The 19,667-nt window shown below is 35.5% G+C and overlaps 1 protein-coding gene across 3 annotated transcripts; it reads right to left on the bottom strand.

Annotated features, from left to right (window-relative positions):
- Positions 1–198: 198 nt before the first annotated feature.
- On the bottom strand, positions 199–7,754 carry LOC114267898 (filament-like plant protein). 3 transcript variants are annotated; one of them, XM_028208982.2, is made up of 6 exons: positions 7,371–7,754; positions 6,823–6,861; positions 6,427–6,586; positions 2,605–2,797; positions 1,135–2,399; positions 199–664 (listed from the first exon to the last, which is right to left on the bottom strand). In XM_028208982.2, exons 3-6 carry the CDS (start codon positions 6,535–6,537, stop codon positions 248–250), a joined length of 1,986 nt encoding a protein of 661 aa, XP_028064783.2. In that variant the 5' UTR covers positions 6,538–6,586; positions 6,823–6,861; positions 7,371–7,754; the 3' UTR covers positions 199–247. The 3 variants fall into 3 exon arrangements, with proteins under 3 accessions (XP_028064783.2, XP_082777243.1, XP_028064784.2); XM_082921117.1 differs by having other exon boundaries at positions 6,784–6,861; positions 7,371–7,599; XM_028208983.2 differs by lacking the exon at positions 6,823–6,861 and having other exon boundaries at positions 7,371–7,702.
- Positions 7,755–19,667: the final 11,913 nt, after the last annotated feature.

The following is a 19,667-nucleotide window of genomic DNA, read 5'->3' as shown; positions in this document are numbered from 1 at the left end:
GAAACAAAACCTAAAGCATTTTAATAACACAATTCAAACCAAACACAACCACAGCACATTCAAAACCCCCTTTGAGGTTTCAAAATTTAGACACCACATCCAAACCATATTAATTGCCAATCAAAAAGAATTTAATTAGCAAATTCCCTAACTCATAATCAATAAAAACACAAAGATCTCATGGTATACAATGCCAAATTCTTTTTCTTTTTTCTTTTTTTTGTTTCCCCCTGTGAAAACCTATCGTTCATGCTTGCTGGTTTTCAAGTTGAATGCCACTCTTACTTCTAGAGAACAACTTTCCAAAACCATTTCGGCTCTTAGCAGAGGTGACCTGGCTTAACGACGCTGATGATGAAGTTGATGTTGATGACGATGAAGAAGCAGGTGATTTCTTATCATTACCATTCACTGAAGGATCGGAGTTCTCTACAGGCATTTTCAAAAGATCTGAGTCACTCTTGGGCATAAATGTCTCATTACCATGCAACTTCCATAGTTCACCAGCTCTAGGAATCATCAATCCTCCTCTAGAAAACCCCGGTAGGTTTGCAGTATCGATAAGGAAGTCTTCCAGTGTTGCAAGGGATTCAAGCTGCCTCCCCAGGGATGCTATTGTCTTTTGGCACTCTGCAAGTTTCCCAGCCGCCACATCCAAGTCCTCCTGCAATGGACAAGATTTTACTACCAATATGAAGAACAGATAATAGGTCTTGTCCATCTATTTTCTACCTGATTAAAATTTACAAAGACAATTATAAATGTGTATTGCAAGAAAATAAGAGCAAATGTCATTTTACCTGCCAAAATATCCCTCAAAAATCAATTAGACTCTTGTCCTTTTAATTGTCTTATCATCACCCACTGTCTATAATCAGACGGAATCCCTTCATTTTAGCTCCTAAACTATTCCTCAAAAATCCATTAAACCCCTGAACAAGAGGGGTAGTTTGGGGGGTAAAATGAAAATCCCATTTGAATATAGACGTGACAGCAGGGAGTCACAGTGAACCAAATCAGAATAATCTAGGTGTAAAATTGAAACAATTAAAAGGACGGATTTGATTGATTTTTGAGAGATAGTTTGAGAGATAAAATGAATTTACTCAGAAAATTAATTCAGAGACAACTGACCTGCTTTATTTTAGGTTTGCCATTTGAAATAGCAGTTTGTTGAAGTTCAATTTCTTGAGATTTTCTTGTTAGTTCATCCTCTAATTCTCGACACTTGACAGCCATTTCTGCTGACAAATTCCGCTCCTTTTCAACCTCTTCATTTAGCGAACCAACCTTTGCACTCATGGTCCGTGCCTCCACTTCTATACCGATCAGTTGAGACTCAAGCAGTTCCTTCAATTCATTTACTGCAGTTAGTTCCTTCTGCAGCTCCTCCAACCTCATTTCCACCTCCTTCAGCTGAGACTGAGATGCCTCAACAGAATCTTGGCTTGCAGTTAGAGCTTTCTCAAGTTCATCTTTCTCTGCCTCTATCTTCTCCAATTTTTCTTCCAATCCAGCCACCCGATGCTTCATTGCTTCAAATTCAGCTTTGAGTGGATTTTCACCATGACTCAATTGGTTGGCATCAACTACTGATTCAAGGCATTGGGTCCTAGTCTCTGTCTCAGGCAGTGCAGCAAGTCGCTCCATTTCAAGAAAATCATCCATGATATCAATCTCAAGGGAAGACCCTGTAATACTTTTTCTGAGAGTTTTTTCGTTCTTGAATTGATCAAGCTCAGTAATTAGAGCCAATGCCCATGAGTCTGTGCAGCTTGGTTCACACACATTCTGCAACGCATTTAGCCGCTCCCCAGTATCTGATTGACTATCGGTTAGAGACTCTACATAAATTGAGGAAGCAGCAAGAGATTTCTGATCATTAGCCGAAGAGGATTTACGAGTCACTGCTTGAAGTCTTCTGCACTCAGCCTCAAGCTTGGTTACTTTCTTAATGCTCTCTAAATGCTGCTTGCTAGCAGTTTCCGCTGCTTGGGCACTCAAGTCTCTCTCAATAGTACTGATTTCCAACTCCTCAGATTGAGAAAGAAGCTTGAGCTTGAGAGCTGCGTTCTCTTTCTCCAAAGACTCAAGCTTGATATGAAGATCAGGATCGACAGAAATGAGAGATTCAGATTTGGCTGCCACTGCTTGGGCCTGGAATTGGAGAAGCTGGCCTTCAAGCTCTACTTTGGTGGATTCAAATTCACAGGTTTTCTCCAACAAAGCTTCTTCAATCTTTTGTTCTTGCTCCTCTCTTCCTTGTCTCAGCTGCCTTACACATTCCTTGAGAGCTCCATCAAGATGGCTCACACGATCTTCAAGTGCCAAGTTTTGTTGAATTGCTGCCTCAAGTTCTTGTTTTAAAACTGCCACCTCATTTTCAGCCTTTTCCCAGCCTAGCATTTGTGAATTATAAAGGGTTACAAAAGGGGGGAAGAAGTAATTAAAAAAAAATCTAATCTAATACAAGAAAGGAACAACAAAGCAACAATGAATTTAAAGTCTTATTGAACAAACATTTTAGTGGCAAATATTCCAGCTTCACATCTGCTCTATCCTCCAACAAGTAATTCTATCACAATTTTTGAGTGACAAATATACCTGCTACAGCTTCTTCAGCAACTTTGGAATGCTGCTTAACCAAGTCCTCTTTTGCACTAACATTCACAAGAGCAGCTGATAACTTCTCTGTCAAGATCTTAACACTATCGATAATTTCTTCCTTACTGACAGCAGCTTTTGATATGAATTCTGGTGATTGAGTGTTATGATTTGGCGATGCCTTTAATGCTTCCTATTCCAACAAGAGAGAGAGTCATACAAAGAAACACAAAATATTGATCATCACACTCTAGGTAAAGCTAGTCCCTAGGGCTGCAAATGATCCAAGCAGAGTCAAGCTTTACGTAATGTGTTACTAGATGAGCTTAAAAATTGAGCATGGGCTTGTCTAGTTTATCAAAACGAGAACATGAACGAGCCACTTATATTGCCATGTTAATCCCAAGCTGTTCATGAACAACTAATTTAATTTGCAACCTTTGAAAGAGAACATTTAAATAGAACTTGCATTGAAGATACCAAGATAACTTGCATCCGGGCATAAATATTAATTATTTAATTATTAGTGTACATATAGGTTTTAGTTTTGTTTTCAAACATGTCCCAAAACAAATTTATCGTTTCCCTCAAATTTCCTGATTGTTTCCAAAATATTTCCATTTCTAACCCAACTGAAACAACACGTTGAAAAACAATTTTGATTCTTGCTCACACTCGAATCAATTGAGAACAACAACCAAAATATGAAAGTCAAAACTCAAATATCGGAAAGAATCCAGGTCACAAAGAGGCAGAAAATTTTCAAAATTAGATGCATTCAAGCTCATGTACTATACAGCGTGTTTCTCATTTTATGTTTCAGATAGACACACACATACATATACATAAATGCTCACAAATATGGCGAGCTGAACTAGGTTGTGTTCAAGCTTGGCTCATTTAATAAACAAGGTCAGAAGTAAGCTTAATCCTCACTCATTCACAAAATGAACAAGAATAAACAAGCTTGTTATCAAACCAAATGCAAAGCAATAGTATAAAGACTAAAATGCAGAAGTAACAGAAGAACACCAGGTTCCACCACACCTCATTTCTCTCTGATCACATTTTTATGGTGTTAGATCAATGAGTGGTTACACTATGGTGCCTCCTCTTTACTTCCCCATCACTTTGTGTCTCATAATGCCAATTAACTGAGGTTATGATGATAAAAATATTCTCAGCAAGCATGCATTTTAACATAAACATAATCTTTTTTGTTTAAAATATATATATATATATATATTGGAAAGTTGTTTCCTCAGTGAGTACAGAATGGAGTCAATCAATCACTGCATGTAGTAAATGAGGTATTTTAAGGTATATATATAATATTTTGTTTAGAAATCAAGACACAGATTGAAAAAAAAGACATCAGGAACAAATGTTCAGTGACAAACAATGTATAACCAAAATGGATTGGCATGATAGGATTTTTCACTAATTAAAATACAACCATTACCTACAATGGATTGGCATGATAGGACATTTCACTAATTAAAATACAACCATTACCTACAGATTTGATTGCACAGTCAACTTTGGCAGTACCATCAACTGTCATTCTTGTTTTTGAAGACTTAAAAATAGAATGATACGAGACTACTAACCCCTCAACCAAGGTTGAGAACATGTATAAATGAAGCACAAAAGAAATGTAGTTTTGTACCTAATTTTGATGGTTTCCTCCCAACCCAAAGATGGATGAAAGAGGACCAACAGGCAGCAGCAACTTCTAGACTACATTTCTCCCACAGAAGATATTAGAGGACATATACAAATTAAAACATATTATGGGATGCAATCCAAGGCTTTCAAGGAAGAGAAAAGTATGATGGTGATATTGAGGCACGATAAGCAAAGAAAAGGAGGGTAATCAATGCTTCTGATTTAAGGCATAAGATGTTGCCAAATCAACATTGGGTATGGAGAACCCTTCTTATCTGCTGACATATCAGTTAATGTGCCTCATCTATATATGACCATCACTATGGGAGAGAAATTCAGGACTAGAATCAGCAAGCATTTTGAACATTCAAGTCTTAGTGTCTTTGTTATTCATAATTCAAGATAACGACGACTCATAGTCATGAGAAATACTTCACAGAAAGTTTATCCTACAACCTTAGAAGAGAGATTTCTTGCATCACTATGGCCACGTTTGGTTTGTGGTTTTTTGGCTAAAAAAGCCAAAATGTCACATCATACACATCAATCAATCAATTTTTCCTTCACAACTATCTAATCAACTAAAAAAACATTCCAAAACTTTTTTCACCTCACAAAAAAGCCAAAAAGTCACTCAGAAGGCCAAGTTGCCAAACGGGCACTAAGTATGTGTGTTACGCACTAGAATTTGTCCCGTGGACACACACTAGAATTTGTCCCGTGGACACACAAGCAATCCAAGGAACAGTGTTCAAAAATGCCTCAATAAATATCAACAATGAACAATGTTCTTCTAAATATATGTGTTAGAAATGCCTCAGCATTCCCAAGAAAAGATAACCCTATTATTAGGAAATGGTATCAAAAGCAATGTTAACGCTGTGTTTGGTTAGGAGATTCGAAAAGGAATTTGGGAATAAATTTGGAAAGGGAAACGAAAAAAGTTAAGTGAAATGTGAATAAAATATACCTACTTTTCACCTAATTTCACCTACCTTTTCTCTTTCCCTTTCCAAATCCCTTCCCAAATCTTCCAACCAAAACATGCTATAAGGTTACATTATTCCAAATAATTTGTCCCTTTTATTTTGAGTATGGCAAATTGGTGCACATATGATATGTTGAGTATGGCAATTGAACCTATTTCTATCAACCCCACTATGCTCGGGCATATCATATGTCCAAATCTAAACCAACATCAATGGTTTTAAAAGAGGGGAAAAATCAAGACCAAATAAATAAATATGAAAATGACGAGTCTTCCATAATTTTTTTGGGATAAGTAATAAAAATACAATTCGGTTGCCAGAATTTGAACTTATACAAGTAATCAATCTGAGCATATATTGGTGACGAGTAAAGAGTTTCCTTTTATTCACAAGCAGTCATATGCCTAACCCATAAGTTGTTATTTAACAGAAACTTTTAAAGGTTGATTAATAAGAACCAAGAAGTTTTTCATGTTGTAATTACACCATTGCAGCCATTAAAATTTTGGAACACGATGGAGAAGAATATGCTAGTTATCTACAGGATCATTCTCTTGCATTTGCAAGAAATACATTTAAGACAAAAGGTTACTTGAATTCCTTAACAACAAATGCACAACAAAATGCCTTGAGGTTTGCAGTCTCAAACACGAGTATCTAATCAGACCAAGTTCTTTATTGCAGAAATGAGACAAGCTATTCTTTGAGACAATTAGTCAATTTCTCAGCCTCTATGTCCACGCAATGTTAGTTGCTCACGAAAATTAAAAAGTTAAAGAACATAGCAAAGCAAAAGTTCAATTCCTTCCAATAATGTCTATGAAAACAGCTTACGATCAGAACAAGAAACAAAAACAATTTACTTTTTTTTTTTTCCTTACCAAGTGCATCTGAAAAGTGGCAATTGTATATTACTAAATTAAACCTGGTTAATTTTGAAAAGGAAATTAACTAAAATTTTGCATAACCCTTTGAAATTCAATAGTTTTCATGCCACTTGGTTAAAGAATAAAGATAATGTAACTACACAAATAATAGATATAACATAAATGTTAGAAAGGCACATTTGAGACAATTCATGCCATTGGGAAGTTAAGGCACCAGATTTAAACATGTCGAAGTACTCTAAAGGCCAAAACAGATCATCAGGCAATTGTATTCTAACCTGATCATCAGAGTATCTCTCAGAATGAGAAGATATTGATCCAGAACTTTCAGATTCACCAGGGCTTTTCTCAGAAGACTTCCTCTTCCACAACCATTTTCTTTTTTCCATGTCAGCGTGTGAAAATCGAAACCCCACTAGCACATTACAGAGTGTTCATCTACACAAAATAACAGCATTCTTCAAAAAGCAACACTAAAAACCAACCATAAAGCATTCCTGAAGTTAAAAGAAACATCAAAGAAATATAGAATGGAAATCCAAACCAGTTTTAGTTCTAGAATATGCTTCTTTCTAGGTAATAGAACCGCAATCAATCTATTTAAACCCTAAGAAATCATTAAAAAAGAAAATTACATATCTCATCAACAATCTTAGAAATTTAACAAGGATTACTTGGCTTGTGATTTTCTCAGCTTTGCTTCAAATCCACCCCTGTAACCAACCAATATCAACAACAAAACTATGAATTACAAAATGAACAGTGATAAAACTGAGTGGAAAAAAACACAAAAACAAAAAACAAATTAAGCCAGACGAACATATACTGAAGACAGAGATTTGCTAGTTCTAATCAAATAAAGAGCACTAAACCCATTACTTGAAACGCAACAATGAGGACTACCCATCTGATGAAAACAAATCAAATCTTCAAAATCCCAAAATATACCCAAAGATAAAATCAAAAATCAATATAACAGTGGCTGGCCACTAAATATACCACATTGAACTGAAGATTACTGAATACCCAATAGAAAAAAATCCAAAAGATGACCAACCCATCAAAGCTCAAACAGCCCAAAACCATCTTAAAATATTCAAGATAGTGCAAAAAATAAAATAATAGATACATGTATGCATATGTCTCCTTTAAAATAAAAATTAAAAAAAAAAGGGAAAGAAAAGGGAAACAGTTAGATAGAAACAAACCCAAATCAATATACCTTTGACTGGAGACCAAAACCAAGCCAGAGATCAGATGGGAACCCAACCCAGTAATAAATGTGAAAACAAAGATGGGTTGTGGGTTCAGATTCCACAACACCACATCCAAAGAATCATACAAAAAACCCGAGTCTTGCTAAGATCTGTGGAATGTCAGGAAAATTTCAGATAACAACCAACAAGCATGAGTATGTGTATGAGAAATTTTTATTTTTTTTTCCTCTCAAATAGTTTGGGGAGTTGTTTATTGCCATATTTATATTTCCATATTTTTGAAAGGAGCTGCAGAGCATGTGATGGAGAGAAGTGATGGGGGTGAATGTGAAGCTTTGAAAGTGAAAGGAATGAGACCCACTTTTCAGCTTTTTTTTATTTTTTTATTTATTTAACTTTTTGTTTAATTCAGCTCGCTCTATTGGGTTTTTTTTTTCAAATTAGGATTGTCTAATTCCCGCCCATTGATGATGAATAGAATAAATCTCTGTAACTGTTACGCTATTTACAAAATTTTTATATTAATTTTTTCAATTTTTATATGCGTTTTTTTATGAAGATTGAAGTTTGAACCCAGTTCTCAGCTTTTCTTACTGTTATTTGTTTTTGTCTTCTTGCTATTGCAAGGAATTTTATAAGGAAGTTTGAGGGTTGTATGGGTGGTTCCTTGCATAATTGTTCAAGATTTAATACTTAGAATTAGAATATAAAAAAACAAATAGTTGAGATATATGTAAATTTGTCTTGATAACCAAAAAAAAAAAGAAAAAAGGGCACTTTATAATGAGGGAAAATTATTTTATGGATTTTGGTTGTGGTTCTCTAATTTGATATTTATTAGTTAAAATAGTGTTAGATTTATTAAAAATGTGTTTAATTCATGAATTTGAATCAAAATTTACAAAGAAAAAAAATGTGTGAAAGGTATGTAAAATATTCACATTTTACTTATATTTTCTTTTTCCTTTTTAAATTCTTACCTAAATCAATGAACTAAACACAATATTAGAAAATGAGTGTTTTTTTAGTAAATTTTTATTTTTTACAAAAATCCATACAAAAAGGTGGAAATAATTTATGAACTTTTTGTAGTAATTTATTGCTAAAACATAGTCTTTCCAAATGAGGTCTCAATATATTTTTTAATAGAGAAATTCTATGGTATATGCACGGACCATATGCATCCCTAATTGATGGTGTTTGGGAAGTGGGTTTTTATATAGGTTTTTTTAGTTGTAGGTTTTTATTGGATAAAAAATTTTTGGTGTTTGGAAAGATAGTTGGGTTTTTATGTGATTGGATGTGATGTTTGTGAGAGAAAAAGTGAAATGATTATGGGGTTGGATGTGATATTTTGTTTAGATGAGTTTTTTTTGGTTTTGTAAAAAGTTTGTCTTTTAGTGAAAAAAATGAGAAAAAAATCCGGAACCTAGGTTCCCAAACATTATAACTTTTGTAGTTTTCGGTTAGAAAAATGTTATAGACCTCAAATTTTTTACTAAATAAATGACCAAATATCTCACATAAATATTTAATCATTTAATTGATAAGAAATTTGATATCTTTATAACTTGTATGTTATGAGTCACTCTCCAAATAGCATGTGTTACTAGTTTTGTGATATTACACATTAATTAATTACTTCTTCTTTTTTTATTTTATTTATTTACTTATTTATATTTTTTTTTGTCGTTTTACTACTTAATAAAAATTGATCGACATATTCATTGGTCAAATTTTATATTGTATAATTGGCATAAAGTACTACATTAGACAAAATCATATATGTTTCAGGACTACCAAATGATAACACCTTCAATAGGAATTTCAAATTGCAAAAACTACAACCTTACGTTGGGGTATTTTAGAAAGTGGGTTAAAAATCATTTCTCAACTTTTAACTTACTTTCTTTCTCATAAAAAAAAATGTCAAAAAATTAATTTTTAACCATCTTCCCAAAACACCCCATAAAAAAATAAATAAATAAAATTTATTAATGAATCACATTCATTTTACATTGTCCACGTGAATTTTAAATTTAAAAATATTATTTGATGATCTTAGAATAAATCAATGTAGTGCACCATTTTGATTTTTATTAAAATAATGGGACTAACTGTAACAACTCCGACATGTGATTAGCATATAATTCTTAATTAAGAATGCTTAATGAGTAATTAAGGAGAAATTATGTGTTAATTATGCATTAAATGTGTGAATTGTGTTTATATTTCATAGTTTGAATATATGTCTGTATTTCTGATTCAGTACGCGAATTGAAGGCTTATCAGCATTTGATCACGAAATTGACTTGGTTTATGTGTTATTTGAAATTCTTGAAAATGTATAGTAAGTTTAATTGAAATCTGATTCAGAACCAAATAATTAGAATTAATCATGACAATTTGATTAGTTAAATCAAGCTTGATTAGCCAACACTAAAACAAGCCTATATAAGGCTTCTATATTATAAAACACTCTCATTTTGTCATCATTGAAAGCAAAAACGTGAAAGAGAAAGAGACCAAGAGATTGAGATCAAAGCTTGAGGTTTGGAAGGAAATTGCTAGGAGATTTGGAAAATTGTTCAAGATTATCACTAAACCTTAAAGAAATGAGAACTCTAGGTAAGAATCATGTCCTTAAGCTTTGTATTCAAGACATTAGTGTAAGAATTCAAGAGATTAAAGTCGTTAAACATGAGAATTGAGCCTAGATTAAGGAATTTGGGGATAATTCATGCATGCATGCATAATTCATGAAATTTTGAGTTCAATTTTCGAACATTTACACATGCATGAAGCTTTACTTGCATACTTTGAAGAATCCAGCTTGGTTTCACTTGTATTCCTTCAATTATGCATGTTTTGGAAGCTTTGAAATTAAATCATCGCATGCATGTTATATACTAATACATTTCAAGTTTGGTTTTGCACAATTGACTTGATTTTGGGCTTTGATTTTGCAAAATGATTTTCAATTCATGATGTTATATCAGTTCAGACATGTTTTCTCAAGTTTTGGGCCCAAATGATGTATTTTGATACTTTGAATTTTAGTTTTGAAACTGGGAGTGCAATTTGGAAATTCCAGAATTCTCACTTTTCGCTCGAGCGGTGGAGTCTGCGCTCGAGCGAAGAATGCGAGCTCCTAATACTTTTGTCGAGTTTGGGGATTGGCTCGAGCGACCGAACCTGCGCTCAAGCGACCACCCTTATTTTTGGTACTCAGCTGCAGCATAGGAAGTTGCGCTCAAGTGTAAAATGAGAGCTCTTAGAAGTTTTGCAGAGTTTTGCAGACCGCTCGAGCCAAGACCTTATTTTCAGAATTTTGGATAAGTGTTTCAACTTATATTTTCGCATTCTCATTGCATCATAGGCATTCTTAAGCCTTAATTAAGACATAATAATGGGGATAAGGATTAGAAACACACCAAGAGAGAAAATAAATAAGTTAAGTATTTTCTGAGCGTGTGTTTTAATGTGTATCCGCTATGTGTTTATGTAGGTCACGTGCCATAGACTGTTTGATCCGACTGTTATAACTCTTCTGCTATCGGAGCTATTTGTGAGTAACAACTCTGTAAAGCTATATTTCATGATAAGTACTTTCACAATGATATGATATGATTTGGTTTATGAAATGCTATTTTATGAATAATAAGTGAATGTCCAATTTTCTGAAATGTAATTGTGGCATCCTTAGTTCACATGGCCCTCGCCCGGGGGAAACAATACCGTAGCTTATGTTCACATGGCTTTCACCTGGGGGAAATAATACTGTGGCTTATGTTCACATGGCTCTCGCCCGGGGAAAACAATACCGTGGCTTATGTTTATATGGCCCTTGCTTGGAGGAAACAATACCGTGGCTTATGTTTATATGGCCCTTGCCTGGAGAAAACAATACCTTGCCTTATGTTTATATGGTCCTTGCCCGGGGGAAACAATACCGTGGTCTATATTCACATGGCCGTTGCCCAAGGGAAACAATACCGTGGTCTATGTTTACATGGCCCTTGCTTGGAGAAAACAATACCATGGCTACTTGTGCACAAGATATGGACCTTTAGGGTCATTGGTACCGACTATACATATGGATCTTAGGACTAAGTTAATATGATAGCTAATGGATGTACCATATTGTAATAACCCTCCCCACTGCTTACCGATAAACATTGATTACCGCTAAACTGAACTGATTATGACTGCTAATTGAACTGATTAAAGTACTGAACTGACTGACTGAAAACTGGAACTGAATTGACTGCGTACGTATGTTAATTTGTATTCTATCTGTTTGATTGTTTATTTGATCTGTTCACGTTTTATGTTTCAACTGCTAATTGAAGGCCTTATCGGCGGCCGAACCGAGAATTGATTGGTGTTTTATGATCCTCATAATTAATGTGACTTTATGGTAAATTTATTTGAAAACTGATTAGGTATGATTAAATTAGATTAAATATTGATGGATTGCAAGTGGACTTAATTACCAAACTAACCCTAGTGGTCCACTATCTCACACACATTTGAGCCTTACACTTGATCATAACATAACTCCTTCAGCCTTTCTTCTTGAGCCTTAGCCGACCAAGAGAGGGAGAGAGTGAGAGAATTGGATTCCATCTTGAGTTTTGCTTGCTAATTGAAGAAATTGAAGGTTGATCGTTAATTTGAGCTCCTAAATCTTGAATACAAGACTAAGGTAGGAAACTCATCTTCTTATTGTTGCCATTGAGCTAGTTCTTGCATGATTCATGCTTCATTGTAGAACTAAGTCATGTTTTGGTTCATTGTTGTTGAATTGAAGCTCAATCCTTGCATGCATGGTTGTATTGTAGATGTTGAGTTGTTTTCATGGCAAAATGTTACATGCTTGTCCACAATTATGTTTAAGTCCATGATTTCATCATGTTTTGGAAACAATTGGCTCCTTAGAGCATCAAATTGAAGCTTTGAATTGATTTGAATTCATGCATGGTTACATGTTCTCCATGTTCATAAAATTGGTTTGAAATTGGGTTTGAATTAAACACCCTTGGGCTTTGATTTCTCAAATTGAGTTTTGAATCATGTTATTCCATGTGTTTACAAGTGTTTTTCCAGAAATTAGCCCAAGAGGATTGAAAATTATGCTTTTGAGCTTGAGTTTGAGCTTGGAGGTGCAATCTGGAATTTCAGATTCTGCACTCCCGCTTGAGCGGGTTAAGTGACGCTCGAGCGTGGAATCCGAGCATCCAGTATCTCGGCACTGTTTTATAGTCCGCTCGAGCGGAGGATTGGGCGCTCAAGCGGAGTCATCTGTCTCGAGCTCGAGCGGGCGTCGAGCATTCGTCGAGCGGAGATTTCACCCATCCAGTACTTTTACAGTACGCTCGAGCGGGATATCTGATGCTCGAGCGTGTACCTTTGTTGCATGACCGCTCGAGCGGGGAAACCTGAGCTCGAGCGGGACTCTGTTTTTCTGAAAACTCCTGAAACTGTTTTCTGATCACATCTTTGCATCCTCATCTCATCCTAGGCATTCTTAGGCCTAGTTTAAGATATCTTATTGAGGATATAGATGTAGAACACACCGAGGCAAATTAGGGATTAAGTTATTATCTTTCCCAGCTGTGTAACTTAGTGTGTTCAATCTGTTAACTGTGTAGGGTTGGCGACTGGGGAGACACGCTCTAGCATACTGTAGCCCAAACTCTGTGAGTAACGATTGTGTAAAGATATGTTCACAAATGATTATCTTCTGAACAACTGAACTGTACTATTTTCTGAACTGATTACTGTTAATTGAATGAATGTATGTCCTATATTCTGAACTGTATTGTGGCATCCTTAGCACCTACTGTTTACTGTTACTGTAACAGAAATCTATGTCGGTTCCCTTGTTGGAACCACTACTGTTACTGACTGATGGCCATCATTACTGTTCGGTCTTTTAAGACCTACTGTTTACTGTACTGTTATGCTAATGGGTGTACCACATATGACTGTACTGACTGAACGATTGAAATACTGATTTAATGAACTATTTTCATTACTGTAAGGATATTCATTCTTAACCTCTTTACGCATTATGTATTCACTGGGCTTTAGCTCACTGCTCGTATATATATGTAGGTGTACAGGCACCAGACCGCGGCTAGGAGCGTTAGGGTTACTCCAGTTTTGTCATGCCAACTACCGTGCCTCACTGCGAGGTTCCAAGCCTATCTTGCTAAGGCTTAGGGGTGTTTTAGGACTCCCCCTTCTGTACTGTCGCGCTGTTTTGTAATAACTGAATGGATTGTATAGACTGAACGTTTACTGTACTGCTATGTAAGGGATGGAGTCCCTAGTCTGAATAATTGTATATACTGTGCATACTATTCTGTACCGTTCATGTATATATGTATGAAAAGTCTTTTTGCATACAGACTGTCACAGCTCATTGGATATTGTTTCTTTACTGTTTTGGCTTCCGCCAGGCCCTGTACTCTGTTTTACTGTGCTACTGTTAAGCAGGCCTTTGGTAATCTCGGATTACTGGCCGGTTACGGTGCTAAACCCATAGGGCCGGGTTTGGGTCGTGACACACATATAACTACTTATGACTTATGATCAAGTATATGAATCTGAATTTGTTTCTAATATGAACTCTAATTTATGAAACTGTTTGGATATCATTCATAGACCCTTTACTCTACTGTTATTCACTGGGCTCCAACTCACCGTATTATTTATGTATGTAGGTGATCAGGCGCGTGACCAGGCCTAAGCTGCTGCTTGGAGATTTGTTTTGGTCAGCCAACCACAGTGCTTCCCGAGAACGTTCTCGAACTAAGAAATGCTCAAGTTTTGTGTGCAAGTTTAAGACTTTCGATTTCCTTTTTGTTTAAGTTTGAACATGACTTTTGGCCTATCTATAAACGTGGTAACGTAAGACTGACATTTCGATGACATCATATATATAAATTAAGTTTTAAATTTTCTGTCCCATGTATGTCTACACAGCTCTATGAACATTATTTGTTGGTATTTGCTTTTGCTAGCTCATGCATTTTGTTTAATTTGTTCAGAGGCCTTTGGTAATCCTAGGATTACTGCCAAATTATGACACTAAGCCCCTGGGTTTGGGTCGTGACAGAGTGGTATCAGAGCACGTATTATATTGCATAAACGAGTCCGTATGAGCTGTAAGATGTCCTAGAAAAGAATTAGGGACATTACATTTGTATATGTGAGTATGTATTGAATTATCTAGACATATCTGAACTAAAGTGAAATGACATGAACATATCTGAACTGAATATGAACATTGAGGAACTATAAAGAATTATTTGCTTGTGTTTATTAGTGCTATGTTTACCTATAGCAAATGGAAAATCCAAGAAGTGACAGTACAACTGAATTTTCTGAGGCCCGAATAAACCGCATGGAACGGATGTTAGAGGTTTTAACTGAATCAATGTTACAACAACAAAGACAACAACCTCTGTCTCCTCCACCCTCTCCGGTCTAAGTGGAGCTGGTCAACAATGACATTTTCAATTTGACTTAAAAATCTGACAAGATGAAGCCACCAACTTTTTTGGTTGGTGTTGAACCGTTAAAGGCCAAGACATGGATACTAGAGACCGAAAAACTATTTGAAGTCTTTCCATGTTCTGAAGTTCAAAAAGTTTTGTTGGCAACTTACACTCTGAAAGGCAAGGCCTGACTTTAGTGGATACTTATCCAAGACACTAATGGGGCTTTAACCTGGAATCAATTTAAAGAGATCTTCTATGAAAAATACTTCCCACAGTGTTTCCGAGACCAAAAGGTGTCTGAGTTTGAACAATTAAAGCAAGGCAACATGTCTGTGGCTAAATATGAAGCTAAATTTACTAAATTAGCCGGGTTTGCCCCACACATGATAGACACAGATTATAAAAAAGCTTTTGAAGGAGGCTTGACTTTGGAAGTGTTTGATAGGGTCAGTGTATTAAAACTACTCAAATATATGGATGTGCTTGATAGAGCTTTAATGGCTAAAGCTAATTTAGCTGCAATGAAACAAACGAAAGCTTTAACAACTGAATAGAGAGGCAAGAGATTTGGATTTAATTCCAGAAAAGGCCGGTCATTTTCAAAGAAGCAAAATACAGGGTCCTCCAATGGTTCAAGTCAAAGTAGTGGTACAACACCTACTTGCCTAGAATATGGAAGGAAACATAAGGGCCCTTGCTACCGATCAATAGGAGCTTGCTTCCAGTGTGGCAAGATTAGCCACATGATGAAAGATTGCCCACTCATAGCTAACAATGTCAACCGTCTTGCGGCAAGTTCAGCCGAATCCACTCCTGCACCAAGAACTAATACTAGTTTTTGCACTTGTGCCCAGAGACGTCCAAAACACTAACTTTGTGGTGTCAAGTATACTTCCTATTTGTGCTCAAAATGCACATGTCTTAATAGACTCTAGATCTACCCATTCATTTGTATCGCATGCTTTTTCTTAGAAATTGACTAGACCCTTAGAAACTATGAACCACTTGTTATCGGTATCTACACCATATTGGGGTTCTATAGTATGTGCTTATGGCATGTGATGTTATAATTGGAAAAGCACTTTTATGTGTTAATTTGTTGCCATTGGATATAGATCATTTTGACTGCATATTGGGTATGAATTGGTTGACAAAATATCACACTACCATCGATTGTGTTGCTAAATCAATTATGTTCCGACCACCAGGGTTATCTGAATCTGTGTTTGTAGGGAACGGTGAAGTTCCTCCTCAATATTTAATCTCTGCAATAAAAGCTAATAAACTGTTGAGAAAGGGGTGCCGGGGTTATTTGTGTTGTATATTAACTGTGCCCACAGATAGCACTAAGGTAAAGAACATCTTTGTAGTCAATGAATTTCCCAATGTGTTTCCAAATGAACTACCTAGTGACTTGATTGATAGGGAAATTGAATTTACCATTGATGTAGTACCTGGAATACAACCTGTTTCCAAAACCCCATACAGAATGTTTACCTCTGAACTAAAAGAATTGAAAATTCAACTTTAAGAATTGTTAGATAAGAAGTTTATTCGTTTGAGCACTTCACCTTGGGGTGCTCTAGTTTTATTTGTTAAAAGGTTATGTATTGATCGCCAAGAATTGAACAAAGTAACTGTTAAGAACAAATATCCACTGCCCTGAATAGACGATTTTTTTGACCAACTCCAGGAAGCCCACATGTTTTCAAAGATAGATCTTAGATTCGAGTACCATCAGTTGAAGGTTAAAACAAAAAATGTAGAGAAAATTGCTTTTTGAACTAGATACGGACATTATGAATTCCTCGTAATGCCATTTAAAGTAACAAATGCGCCTTCCACCTTCATGTACCTAATGAATAGGGTGTTTAAACCATATTTGAATGAATTTGTTGTTGTATTTATTGATGTTATTTTGATTTACTCCAAAAGCAAGGAAGACCACGAAAATCATTTGGGAACTGTGCTACAGATTTTGAGAAAAAATAATTTGTCTGCAAAATTCTCCAAATGTGAATTCTGTCTTGACAGTGTGACCTTTCTGGGACATGTAATCAATAAAGATGGCATATCAGTTAATCCATAAAAAATCGAAGCCATTGTGAATTGGCCAAAACCAACAAATGTGTCAAAAATTAGAAGTTTTCTGGGGCTTGCTAGCTATTATAGAAGATTTGTGAAAGACTTCTCCAAACTCACAATGCCACTGACACAATTGACATAGAAAAATGCACCATTTGATTGGAATAATCAAAGAGAGTATGCTTTTTGAGAATTAAAGACTAGATTGGTGACTGCACCAATTTTAATGGTACTGATGGGTTCCAAATCTACAGTGATGCTTCGTACAAAGGTTTGGGATGTGTGCTAATGCAAAACGGAAAAGTAACTGCCTATGCTTCTCGACAGCTCCGCCCACACAAAAAGAATTATCTAACCTATGACCTAGAACTTGCAGTTGTAGTGTTTGTTTTAAAAATTTGGCGCCATTACTTGTATGGGGCAACTTGTGAAGTGTATACGGACCATAAAAACCTAAAATACTTCTTCACTAAGAAAGAATTGAACATGAGACAAAGAAAATGGCTCGACTTAATTAAAGATTATGATTTACAGATTCTGTATCATTCGGGAAGGGCAAATATAATTGTAAATGCTTTGAGCAGAAAATCTATTGGAAATTTGGCATTTTTGCTTACTAGTCAGAAAGAATTGTTGTATGAGTTGGAAATAGATGAAATTGAAGTTGTTTTACATAAATGGATGGAGTTCTAGCCGTCATTTCTGCACAACCAACTATACTTGAGAAAGTTAAAGATAAGCAATTACAAGATGAATTCCTAAAAAAGATTGTTGATGAAATTGAATCAAAACCAAGGCCAGGATTTGTATATGAAAATAATGTGTTGAAATTTCAGGGTACACTTTGTGCACCGGATTGTTCAGAATTGAGAAATCGTATATTGACTGAGGCTCATAATTCCAAATTTGTTATACATCCAGGAAATACAAAGATGTACCATGACTTGAAACAAAATTTTTGGTGGCCTGGAATGAAGAAATGTGTTGCTAATTTTGTAGCTAAATGTTTGCATTTCTAACAAGTTAAAGTCGAACATCAACGACCCCCTGGATTACTTCAACCGCTTCCAATACCAGAATAGAAATGGGAGCACATTACGATGAACTTTATTGTTGGACTGCCTCGCTCCTCCCAAGGTATAGATTTTATTTGGGTTATTGTTAATTGTTTAACTAAATTTGCTCATTTTCTATTTGTGAAAACCTTTTATAATGCGGACAAGTTGGCTAACATATATATGAATCAGATTGTGAGATTGCACGGAGTACCAGTATCCATTGTATTTAACAGAGACCCCAAGTTTACTTCGAGATTCTAACAGAGTTTGCAATAAGCTTTGGGGACTGAATTGAGATTGAGTAGTTCTTATTACCCACAGACGGATGGCCAATCAAAAAGAACAATACAAACCTTGGAAGAATATGCTTAGAATGTGTGTACTATATTTCCAAGGAAATTGGGAGACTTATCTGCCTCTGGCTGAGTTTGTATACAACAATAGCTACCACTCAAGTATTGGAATGGCTCCTTATGAAGCCTTGTATGGTAGGAAGGACCGATCTCCAATTTGTTAGGCCAAAGTAGGTGATAGACCTTTGTTGGAACCAGAACTTGTGCAAGAAACAACTTAAAAGGTGAAATTGATTCAACAATGTTTGAAAACTGCCCAAAGTTGCCAAAAAAGTTATGCGGATGTACGGAGAAGAGACAGAGAATATGAAGTAGGCGACCATGCATTCATCAAAGTAACTTCTATGAAGGGCTAGACATAACTTGGGGTTAAAGGCAAATTAGCACCACGATGCATTGGCCCGTATGAAATTATTGAGAAAATCAACCTTGTGACTTATCAAGTGGCCTTACCTCCAGTTATGGAAAATATGCATAATGTCTTTCATGTTTCAATGCTTCGGGATTATTTGCATGACCCACATCATGTTATTGAACCAACTCATGTGCTTCTGAAAGATGATTATACTTACGAGGAACATCCAATCCAAATTGTCAACCAAAGGATCAAGAGATTGAGAAACAAGGAGATTCCATTGGTGAAGGTTGATTGGCAAAATCATGGAGAAACTTATGCAACATGGGAAACCAAAGAGGACATGATGAAGAGATACCCCGACTTGTTTCCACTAGACCCGACATTATTCCAAAATGAAAGTAATTCAAATTCGGAGGACCAAACTCTTTAAGGGGTAAGACTGTAACATCCTCGATCTGTGATTAGCCTATAATCCTTAATTAAAAATGCTTAATGAGTAATTAAGAAGAAATCATGTGTTAATTATGCATTAAATGTGTGAATTGTGTTTATATCTATTCAAAATAAGAATATCTGTCTGTATTTCTGATTCGGTATGCAAATTGAAGGCCTTATTGGCATCTGATCATAAAATTGACTCGGTTTATGTGTTATTTGAAATTCTTGGAAATTTATAGTAAGTTTAATTGAAATCTGATTCAGAACCAAATAATTAGAATTAATAATGACAATTTGATTAGTTTAAACCAAGTTTGATTAGCCAACATTAAAACAAGCCTATATAAGGCTTCTAGATTACAAAACACTATCATTTTGTCATCCTTGAGAGCAAAAACGTGAGAGAGAAAGAAACCAAGAGAGATTGAAATCAAAGCTTGAGGTTTCAAAGGAAATTGCTAGGAGATTTGGAGAGTTGCACAAGATTATCACTAAACCT

The sequence above is a fragment of the Camellia sinensis genome, chromosome 3 (genome assembly GCF_055761805.1).
Source record: "Camellia sinensis isolate YWXY chromosome 3, ASM5576180v1, whole genome shotgun sequence".
In the NCBI taxonomy this organism is placed as follows: Eukaryota; Viridiplantae; Streptophyta; class Magnoliopsida; order Ericales; family Theaceae; genus Camellia; species Camellia sinensis.
The sequence above is the reverse complement of the archived record's forward strand: the minus strand, read 5'-3'. Positions and strand labels throughout refer to the sequence as shown.